Here is a 12,295-nt window from a genome sequence, read left to right as displayed (position 1 = left end):
GTGGGGCAATGCTTCTTATCAAAAATAGCCTGAGCGTGAAAAAAGCTTTCCTGGATTCAGACATTTTGCATGTTAGTATAGAATCTTTATTGTGTGAGATAGTTGGAAGCAAAGGTATAATGAGAGTGGGAGTAATCTACAGGCCATGTGATTGTGAAGATTATGATGAGAGCCTTTACATGCAAATGGAATGGGCAAGTAAGCATCAATGTCTTATTATAAGTGATTTTAATTTGCCTCTAATTGATTGAAGCAAACGGGAAGGAAACTCCACATGGGGGAAAATTTTTTTTTAATCAACTAGATGATTTTTATTTGTACCAACATGTCAGGGAAAATACTTGGGAAAAGAATATTTTAGACTTCATCATCACACACGAACCAGATAACACAATAGGGCTGACAGTACAGGAACCAGTAGCAGGAAATGATCACGGAGTTCTTGGGTGGATGATGAAGAGAGAGAGGAAGCAGTAGTTAAAGGCAAAGGAATGGGTTATAATTTCAGAAAAGGAAATTACAATGCCTTAAGGTGCTACATGGCCTCTATTAACTGGGTAGAAATCACACAGAGTGAATACAATTGAATTATGGTATACCTTTAAAATCACAGAAGCCTTGAATGCATATATACCATTAAAAAAATACTCCACAAGGAGGTTTCCAAGTTGGATGAATAATGAATTTGCCAGATTACTTGAGCAAAAAAGGACGGCATAGAAAAGTTACAGAGCAATAAAAAGTACTGAAGCCTATAACAGCTGCAAAGTGATCTGTAATAGTGCAACAAAAAAGGTTAGGCTGGCAAAAGCAGATTATGAGAAATCGCTGGCAGAGAATATAAATTATTCTAGAATTAGGGGTTATAAATTCAAGTTACGGGGGGGGCCAGATTTAGATTGGATTGCAGGAAGTTTTATTTTAGCCAACGAGTTATAAATAACTGGAATAAGTTACCAACATGGGTGGTAGAGGCTGACAGTATGGGAAATTCAAAGGTCAGCTGGATAGTTACCTATGCGGGGAGGAAAACACATAAGTTGTCTATTTTCTTTTCTTTTATTAATTTTTTTAAAAAATTTTCTTCTTATTATTATTTTATTTTTGGCTGGTGCAGCATAAACCATAGGCTTCCTTGCACACGTGGCCACTGCTAATATTAATACTATTATGCTAAATTTCTTATGTTCAAGGACAATGGTAACTAACCACTCGATATGTCATGATCTATACCTATGTTTTTTAACCCGTGGGATTTTGCATAATTCATTTACAAGTACAGGTAGTGCCTGATTTTATGAGTTAATTCGTTCCTAGAGTACGCTCATAAAGCGAAAACTCGTAAAGTGGGAATTTATTCCCATAGACATAACATTAAAAACAGGTGTTACGTTATCAGCAACAAAATTAGTTAGCTAATTAGTTTATGTTTAAACAATGATTGATTTATCCAAAGAAATGAAAACATAGCCTGTAAAATCAAGCAAGTTATGTTTGTTTGTTTGTTATTTGGTTTTTAGGAATATTAGCAACTAAAGCCATGTTGCTCCGGGATATGCAGTGGTCATTCCCTGACCTTTCCGCATCCTCCGTATTTGGTGGTGACAGGCTCGAACCCTGGTCTAATCAAGAAGCGTGTGCTACACACTGCTGCTCCTTCCCACCTGGCTATGGAGGCACCAAAGCAAGTTATAATTTAAAGAAATTATTTATGACTTAACAAATGTTAAAGAATGTTTATTCTTCATCATAATCATTGACTAAATGCACACTCGTTGATCACTCATTGTTGGGTCAGCACTCGTTATTGGTTTGTTGCAGAAGGAGTCGCGTTTTTCAGAAATGCTTCAAGAGATGTTTGTTTCCAAGATAATCTCTTTTCTTTTCTTTATAAATTTCACAACAGCATGCATAAGCATTTTTTAACGGCATGCACAAATTGCAACTAACACAATTTTCAGGGAGTACAAGTTTATGAAGTTTAAAAAAAAAAAAAAAAAAAAACGAAGAAAATATTCTGAAAATTTATTTATGTTTTTTATATGATAGAAGATTGCAGTGAAGGGGAAACACATTTCACCCTAATAATGTAAAAACCCACACAATTCCAGCTATTGGTATTTTCACAAATGCAATACGATCGAGTTTACTACCCGTTTATAACTGCTTGCACTAACAGAAAAGCCCAATAAACCAGAAAGTGCAAACTGTTTTTATTGTTTTATGGTCGTGACTTTCAGAAATGTGCTTTAGAAAAATATTACAAAGCCATTCAAAATTGGTTCTTATAACATATGATATGAAAGATGAAAGTGCAGTGCGTTTAATGATTTGAATTGGTAACTAATACAATTTACATTATAAAATATCCTTTTAGAGAGATAAACAGCTTACTTATACAGCAAAAATTTCAACTTCCAAAGGCTTGGAACGAATAACTGAATAATGTGTTATTGGGTTCACATTACGATATTTTCATGATACGATGGAATGGATTAATATTGTAAAGCGGGTTGCACTATATTGTATAACTAAGCGTTTGGTTTGAAATGTGGGATTTATGAATGTTAAACATTCATTTTTTGCAACTGTAGACAAATCTACAAGAACAATACATTCTGGATTAAAATTGGTTCAAAATTATGAAGAAAATTTAAGACTTCAAGGATGCTGTCTGTCACCTACTTTGTTTAAGCTATACTGAAAAGTTGTTCTAAGACCATGGTCAAAGAAGTGCAGTTCAATGGGTATTCCCCTTGATCAAATTAAGTACCTTTACAATATACTGTTTTCAGACGACCAAGCTGTGGTAGCACAGGACGATGATGATGGGCAGAAAGTTACTAGAGGAATATAAAACATGGGGGACTGACGTAAATTTTAATAAGACAGAGTACATGAATCAAAATGAGGATGTTCTGGATTTAGATAGAATACAGGTGAAAACTGTACAGCAATTTAAATACTTGGATGCAGTTATTCAGGCTGATGGATCATCTGCACAAGAAATTGAGGGAAGACCAGGTGAAGGTAGAAAGGTCTTAGGAATGCTCAATTCTGTGCTATGGAATAAAAATATTATTAACAAAACTAAACATCAAATATATAATGCAATATTACAAAGTGTTTTATTAAATGGATGTGAGACTTGGTCCTTAAATGAAAGACAGAAAAATAAACTATTGGCTGTTAAGATGGATTCTGGCGAAGATCGGCAAGGAAGTCTAGGACTGAAAAAGTTAGAAATGGCGTGAAAATGAATACAATGAATATTAAAAAAACCATCATTGATAAAACAGAGGAGAAAAGATTGGAGTGGTTTGGCTATGTGAGGAGAATGGAGGATGACAGATTGCCTAGAGGAGCCATGGAATGGATGCCATGGAGAAGGAAAAAGAGAGGAAGACCAAGAAGCATGTGGATAGAGGGTGTGAGAGCAGTTATGAATAGAAGAGGACAGGTGGAAATGGAAAAAAAAAGAATAAAGGAATGACTTTCAATGTTAGGTTGAGGTGAACCATTACAATAATGGAATAAATCTTAAAAAGAAGATTAATCCTGTCTATGAATATAATGAATATAGATATGAAATAATTTATATCCTTTTTCCCAGTGATATAAATGATTGATATTGAATTGCAACAATCAATATATGAAAATTACCATGAAATTTACCATTTGCTGCCACAAACTCTACAGGAATTTCTCTTATTTTTCATGATAATGCCAATATAGGCAAGCAGTGAATTCTGAAGAGCCTCTATTTGTGTTGTAAGCTTTTGGATAGTCATTGAAAAGCAGTGTTTTGCTATACATTGAACTTTACTTAGTCGAACATAATGGAGTAATATAATGAAGGACCTTTGGCTTACACAAGTGAACCACATAGCCCCTGGGGTTATGTTGGCACAGATGTGAGTCACATCTGAGTATGGGCTTGGCATACCCAGGGTCCTGAGCTGGATATCATCATTCTTTTCTTCCTTGGTGATTCCCTTTTATTTCTTTCTCTCTCTCTCTCTCTCGGGGTAGTTCAGAAATTGTTTTTTGGCTGGTGCAGCATAAGCCTCAGGTTTCCTTGCACCATATGGCTAATAATAATAATAATAATAATAATAATAATAATAAATGAAAAAAAAAAAGAAGCACATACAAGACTAAAGATTTTAGTCTCGTATGTCCTGATTTCATATAAACAGATAAAAAATAACAGCTACTAATCCCCCAATATTTTTCCAACAGGACCTGTAAAGTAATGTGATACTACTGCTGGATTAAAAAAGGCAAATTTTTAGTAATATATATGAAAAATTTAATCTGAAAATCTACAGTGACTTCAGTAATTGTGTAGTGCTCTATAAATAAGCTATCCATTAAATTTCACAGATGCATGATATGGATCCTACATGTTATATTACTTGCAAATAAAAACATTAAAAGTGAAATAATAATTTAACAATTTTGCATAATTTCTAATTCAATTAAAGATAACAGTTATTCTCATTAGCACTTACATTTTCGTTCCTTTGCAGTAATAGTTTGAGAAGGTCTGCTGGGCTTTCCTGGGCCTCCTTCATTTACAGCTGTCACTCTGAATTCATACGGTTTCCCTTCGGTTAAATTTGGAACAGTGAAGTCAGTAGTGGGTATAGGAAATGTGTTCACTTTGAACCAATCTGGAGAACCTTTCTCACGTTTTTCTACAATATATCCTATAAAATTTAAAAAATCAGGATTAAACTATTGGCCTAGAAGACATATCAATTAGGTATTGTTCTTTTCCCCGAAAAAGAATATGGTGTGTAAAGAGAACATAAAAAAATATGAGCTAATACTTAGATAATCACAAAGTAATAAATGATATTAAATAACTAATATTAAATTGGAAGAAAGTTGCAAGACAGCAAAGCTAACACAGAATCTGTTAGGCGCATCTGTAGCCAGGTGGGAAGGAGCAGCAGTGCGTAGCACACGCTTCTTGATTAGACCGGGGTTCGAGCCCGTCACCACCAAATACGGAGGATGCGGAAAGGTCAGGGAATGACCACCGCATATCCCGGAGCAATATGGCCTTAGTTGCTAATGCTCCTAAAAACCAAATAACAACAACAGTATCTGCCATAAAAAAATAAATGAATTAATAATGTAATAAATAACAATATAAAAATTCGATATAATAAAAAGTCTCCCAAGCTTTATTACTTTATCTATCTCTTCCAAATATATAAATCTATAAATCTATGTTTATACTCCATAAATATATATCTATCTATTATTGTATATAAATTTTTCTTTTTTTAGAAGAACTCATTCCAAAGATTGTCTAATCTAGAGGCAAATTTTCTTATATACAGTCAGCAACTATCTTTCCTTAATTTAATTTCTGTCCTTTTGTTTATATATATATATATATATGTTATGAAAACACAAACACGAGAAGCATTAGAACCTATAGTACTTAGTTCCGTGAGTGGGTTTGAGATTGATAAGATGAAAGAAGATATTTGTTGACATTAGACTTGAACTTCTGTAGACTGTAATTTTCAGGAAATACATATGAAGGAAGGTTATTCCAGAAAATGGCTGTTGAATGAATAAACGAGGAAGATGAAAAGTGGTTCTGCGAGTTTGAAGTGGGACAGTAAATGGATGATGGCTGGTGGCAGCACATGTTCAGACTGTTTTGAAAGAGAGAGCAGGAATTATAGAAGCCAATTCAGAAGAATAGTGCTCATGGAAGTATGGAAGTGTAGAAAAGGCATGCAGCAGAAACAGTACAGGTATGAGACAGAGAGTGGAGAGACACTGTTAGAGATGAGTCATTAATTAACCTAACTGCCCTCTTCTGAATGGAATCTAGAAGCCTGAGAGAGGTTTTGGAGCACTGCCCCAGATTTGGGAACAATATTCCATGGTAGGGTGGATTTGCGATTTGTACAAAGTGAACAGCTGTTTGGAAGAAAAGTAAAGCCAAGAGGGGAAAGAGCAAACGAAGTTTTTTTTAGATGCAGAGGAAGCAATATTTCTAATGTGTACACTTAAGTTAGTTATAAACCAGTTATACAAATATATTAACAAAAAATCAGTAGCTTTCGGGACGCGTGTCCCTTTGTCAACTGACAAATTAAATACAAATTTAAATACAATACAACGAGCTGAGTGAGGCACGTTAATCATGCGTCACTGTTGTTGCACGGACGTGTGCTGCTTTCTACGCCACTGATTATCCAGCAATAAAACGGTTGTCTCCAGGATGGGATGTAGACGTATGCCTTTCTGGCGATTTAATGCCTTTGGATTGCTTACTATGTTGAGTGACTCTAGCCATAGGCGGTGGCGAGAGTGCCGTGAGTGGTCTACTATTTCAAAGTCGCATTTGGGGTCAAGATCGTGGTTGGTGGCCTAGAAATGTTCCGCGACCGCGGACTGGTCAGTTTCGGCAAGCTGAATTGCTCTGTCGTATTCCGTGAGGCCATCCTGGAGACGCCTTGATGTTTCCCCTATGTAGCAACTGTTACAGTCTCTACAGGTGATGCGATATACCACATTGCTGCGTAAGACAGGTGTGACAGGGGTCTTCACGCTGGAGACAAGTGAACGTAGGTTCCTGCAGGGTAATTGCACACATTTGATGTTGTAACTTCTAAGGACCTTCGAGATCCGTCCTGACACGCCTGGATAATAGGGAATGTAGGCGGACGATATACCGACTTGGTTCGGTGGTCTTGGGTTGGATGTGAGTTCTTCTGCCTGTAATAGGCATCTGCTTAGTACATGGGATGGATAACCACATTTGGTTAGGTCCGCCTTCACACGGGAGATCTCGTTACGCCTAATTGTGTCGGTGCTGGAATGGCTCCAAGCCCTGGAGAATAGGGTGCGGGCAGTGCTATTGAGATGGCTTTGTGCGTGGCCAGACCTGTAGTTAGTGAATTGACCGCACCACATGGGTTTGCGGTATACTGAGGTCTCTAGATGTGGGCCTACGCGATGCACTTCGACGTCCAGGAACGGGAGCGTACCATTCACCTCTGATTCTATGGTAAACTTGATGAAATTAGATAGGGAGTTGAGGTATTCCAGCAGTGCAGTTTCAGAACCACGTGGTATTACGGTAAAAATATCGTCAATGTATCTACACCATGTTGTAATAGGTGTAGGTGGGTTCTGGTGTATCTGCTCCTCCAGATCTTCCATGGCGATGTTAGCTACTCTGGCTTGCCGAAACTGACCAGTCCGTGGTCGCGGAACATTTCTAGGCCACCAACCACGATCTTGACCCCAAATGCGACTTTGAAATAGTAGACCACTCACGGCACTCTCGCCACCGCCTATGGCTAGAGTCACTCAACATAGTAAGCAATCCAAAGGCATTAAATCTCCAGAAAGGCATACGTCTACATCCCATCCTGGAGACAACCGTTTTATTGCTGGATAATCAGTGGCGTAGAAAGCAGCACACGTCCGTGCAACAACAATGACGCATGATTAACGTGCCTCACTCAGCTCGTTGTATTGTATTTAAATTTGTATTTAATTTGTCAGTTGACAAAGGGACACGCGTCCCGAAAGCTACTGATTTTTTGTTAATATATTTGTATAACTGGTTTATAACTAACTTAAGTGTATATTAAACTATGGACCCCAGTACTCCAGGCCCATGCGTTACTATTTCTAATGTGCTTGTGCCAAGAGAGATTAGAAGTCAGGGTAATCCCCAAAAGAGATAAATCATCTTGCCTAGAAATCAGAGCGTCACCAAAGATAAGCATAGGAGCTGAAGAATCCTTTTTGCGAGATATAATACAAGACTGAGTTTTAGAAGGATTGAAATAAAATAAGTTGTCTTTGCCCCACTGGAGAATTACCTGGAGATTGGCATTTAAGGAATTGGTAGCAGATATTTGAGAAGTTGAAGCTGATTGATCAGGGCAAGGTTTCTCAAACTGGAAAGTAGAATGCAATGTGCTATGATTGGCAAAACTATGAATAGGATTTCTAATCAACGGAAGGTCATTAATATACAAGAAAAAAAGAGTGGGGGATAGAATTGAATGAGGGACACCAGCATTAGTGGAGAAGTTAGAAGACAGAGAGCCATCTACCATCACCCTCAGTGAATAATCAGAGAGAAAACTGGATAACCAATTACAAAAAATAGTTGGCAAACCATAAGACGGAAGCTTGTTTAGAAGACCTTTACGCCAAACATGATCGAAAGCCTTTGAGATGTCAAGAGCAACTGCTTGTGTTTCACCAAACTTTTCCATTGAATTTGTCCATAAATGGATAACATAAGCCAGAATATTGCCAGTGGATTGACACTGATGGAATCCATACTGGCGATTGTTGATCAGACGGAAGGTTTTTAGGTAGTTTAAGAGTTGGCAGTTATTTGATTTCTCCATTACTTTAGAAAGAGTAGAAGTAATCGCAATGGGATGATAATTGGATGGGAGGGATTTGTCACCCTTTTTAGGAACTGGCTGGATATGAGCAAATTTCCAAACAGAAGAAAAAGCACCTTTGGAATAAGAAAGTGAAAAAAGTTGGAAAAGAACAGGAGTAAGTTCAGGAGCACAGGTTTTGAGAACAAGTGGAGAAATACCATCAGGACCTGGAGCTTTCTTAGAATCAAGATTTGTCAAAATCCTTCTGACATCCTTTTGATGGAAGACCACAGGAGGCACTGAATGGAGCATGTTGGGAATGGTGGGAAGCGTTTTACCAAGATCATTAATACATGAGTTGGACTAAAAATGGGATGCTTTCAGGTCAGCTTTATCCTTGGCTGAAGTGACAATAGAACCATCTGGTTTTGACAGAGGTGGGAGCAGAGATGGGCAAAGTTGCAGCCGATAGCTTTGGCAAAAGACCAGAATTCTCAGCTACCATTAAGGCAAGAAGCAAGTTTTCTACTCTTAGCCTGTTCAAAATCTAGTTTCGATTGATTAATAACTGCTTTACAATTGCTGTGAGCTTTGGTTTAGGCAGAAAATGAAACTGAAGAATTGGAAACCAGCGAATTACGATATTTAACATTCTTCTCTTGAACAGCCTTAGCCCATTTATTGGAAAACCAGAGTTTAGAAAAAGGACGAGATTTTAAAGTGGAGTGTGGAATAAAGGATTGCATTCCTGCAAGAATAATTTCACTGACACGATCTGAGCAAACATTGACATCAGAAGTTTTGAAACAGTAATTCGATCAAGGAAAAGAAGAAAAGAAATCTCGCAGGTCATCCTATTTTGCATTCTTGTAATGCCAAACAATACGAGGTTGGGAATAGCCATGAGATAAAGGCTCCATTGGAGAAGAGACAATCACCAAGTTGTGATCTGAGGTGCCTAAAAGACCACGCACTTCAACTGTGTACTTAGAAGGGTTGTTTGTGAGAAATAGGTCAAGCATGTTTGCTGTATGGTTAGGATTGTCCGGTATTCTGGTAGGTAAATTAACAATCTGTGTGAGGTCATTAGTAATTGTAAAAGCCTCAGCATCTCTACCAGCTGAGTCTGTTTGACTAGAAAACGGAAGCCAGCTGGAGTTGTAAACATTAAAATTACTTCACTATTAGGAAAGTTTGACTGGAGAAAGTCAAGTTGCAAAGAGAGGAAGTCAAAGAGCTCCAAGTGATTAGTGGAGTTTGGAGAACGGTAGAGACAACAGATGAATTTGACACAATGAGGTATAGAGATTTTAAGCCAGAGAAGATCGAAAAGAGGGGATTCCAAATTACCAAGTCTCTGACAGGGAATATGCACAAGTACCATGTTTGAGGAAAAAGGAATCATACAGCGAATAATTTGAGCAACTGAGATGAGCAGTGGTTGAAGCAACAGATAACTGAGATTCCGTCAGAAAAAGTACATGGGGTTTGGCAGTCTATAAGTGAAAATGGAGATCGTTGAGAATAGAACTGAGACCACGTATATTTGTGAAACGAACTAGAAAGTGTTTGGGAGGTTTAGATCTTTTCGCAGATAAGCTTGTTCTGTTAGTTTGACAATTCATGGTGTATTGAACAGTGAGAAAAAGTAGGGGGAGGCATGCTGTATGAAGTATTGAAATTTTTGGATATAACATACACATGGTAAGAATATATATCCAGATCCTTGACATAACGTGGCCTCGACAATGTCCCCTGCATTCCCACTACTCTGGCTCCCTCCAGTCACTATCTTGTAGAGTAGAGGTAGCAAGATTATATACTAGTTGATCTGGAAGCCTCCTAGAGAGATACCCAATAGGTACGGTCTGGTGTACTAACTAGCGGCTGGCCTGCAAACACCATTTTAGAGCCGTACTCTTGAAATGTAAGGAAGTTTGGATCAACTCTCTTCAAAAATTCCTCAAGAACCCTTCAACAACTAAAAATGTTTTCATTGTCTTTTAAGTTTCAGTTACTGTATTTTTTTTAGTATTCAATCAATTTCTCTCACACAAAGAATCTTTAGATAATTAAGACAGTCTAAGAAATCTTAACTCTTTTACCATATATACTCTCACAATTCTTGTTTTATGTTAATCTCTGTAACCTGTAAATCTGTTGTGGTTCCACACAATATCCTTCCTTCTCAAATTTCATTTATTTATTTACCTACTTGAGATCCACCTTCAGACATAATTCAACACTCAGTACATCTTGAATTTGAGAATATTTTGAATAAAGGACTAATATTGAGAAAAATAAAAAAAGTCCTTTAATTTATTCAAAATAATTTAACCCATGCTGAAACCAATAACTTTATAAAATACATTTACATTAGCTTGACATACAACGTTCTTTACAATACACAGGTGTTAAGAAAAGGTTGGGCACTGCTTGCAGGATTGGCTGCTCACATTAGAATAATGAAAAAGTTCGTATCAATAGATAAACTCCTAGCAAGGAGAATTTACTTGATTCTCCTTGCTAGGACTTGAGGTTTGATGCCTCCCCACCAACTTTGTTTTGAAATATATGCTCTAAAATTATGTGCATCAGGGGGCCCTGACAGTCTAAATTTAGCACTGCCTCTGAGGCTCCATTTCCTATTTAAGCTCTGAGCTTCTGAAATTTTGAGGAGAAAACATCTTCCCTAGAAAGTAGTAGTAGTAGTAGTGGCACTTGATGCAAGAAAGCAAGTGTAGGAGCTTATGCAGCATCAGCCAAAAAAAAAAAAAAAAAAAAAATCACACCATACCCTCCAAATGCCTGTCCAGTTCCTCCTTAAATTTATTTAACCTATCAACTTCCACAACGACAGATGGAAGTTTGTTCCAGCAATTAACCACCCGCTGGCTAAAGGCAAATTTCCGCACATCTATTCTACATCTATCCTTTCTTAATTTGAACTTATGTCCCCGTAGGTTCGTATTCTGAACAAATGGGAGGATCCCATCAGAATTCAGCGTGCTCAACCCATTCAAGGCCTTATAGACCTCAATCAGATCACCGTGCAGGTGCCTAGTCTCCAGCCACTGCAATTTGCAGAACTTAAGCCTCTCTTGGTAAGAGGATCCCTTCATTCCCCTCACCAATCGTGTTGCTCTTCTCTGTACACGCTCAAGCAAATCTACATCCTTCCTAAAATGAGGCCTCCAGACCTGTATGCAGTACTCAAGGCGTGGCCTGACCATTGCCTTATACAGAGGGACAATCACCTCCTTTTCCCTGCTAGCAAAATTCCTATATATCATTGACAAAACCCCATGACCTGCCCTAGCAGCCTGTCTGCATTGCTCAGAAAACTTCATATCTGACTGCACAATTATTCCCAGGTCTTTTTCATTTTCTACCACCTTAAGTGTAGTACCACACAGTTGGTACGTTTCTCTGGGGTTACTTCTACCCATATGCAGTACTTTGCATTTGTCAAGGTTAAAGTTCAGTTGCCACTTCTTAGCCCATCTGCCCAAATTATCTAGATCCTGTTGCAGTAGCACACTGCCATGACTGTCATTAACAATCCTGCCAACCTTCGTGTCATCTGCAAACTTCGACATTAAGTAATCTTTCTTTGATTAAGTAAATCAAAGAAAGATTTTATTTCTTTGATTTACTTTGTTAATGTGTAAATTACCTCTGTGAGCTTCAACACACCTGAACATGTCTTTCTACAGTGGGTCCGACATGCTGAAAAATACCTGGTATTCTGCAAATTTTCTGATACCCCTCCCACCATTCAGCTTGCTGATTAACAATTTCAAGAATTAAGAAGTTAGTGGAATAAACTAGTTACTTTAAGGACACCATAAATAAAAACAAAGATGTTGAGGTCCAGTGAGTAATCAGACCATGCAGTAGGTCTT

General features: G+C 37.7%; 1 protein-coding gene across 2 annotated transcripts in view; it reads right to left on the bottom strand.

Moving 5' to 3' along the window:
- The window catches only part of LOC150079033 (twitchin-like), a 2,795,346-nt gene that overhangs the window by 935,624 nt on the left and 1,847,427 nt on the right, over window positions 1-12,295 (bottom strand). For both annotated transcript variants that reach the window (XM_090382361.1, XM_090382360.1), the window contains one exon: window positions 4,515-4,712. In XM_090382361.1, the coding sequence (XP_090238487.1) occupies window positions 4,515-4,712 (198 nt within the window). The remainder of the gene's footprint in view (window positions 1-4,514; window positions 4,713-12,295) is intronic.

This window comes from Mastigoproctus giganteus, chromosome 10, assembly GCF_048544385.1.
Source record: "Mastigoproctus giganteus isolate SK-2022 chromosome 10, ASM4854438v1, whole genome shotgun sequence".
NCBI lineage: Eukaryota > Metazoa > Arthropoda > Arachnida > Uropygi > Thelyphonidae > Mastigoproctus > Mastigoproctus giganteus.
Note: the sequence above shows the minus strand (reverse complement) of the source record. Positions and strands in the feature narration are given on the sequence as shown.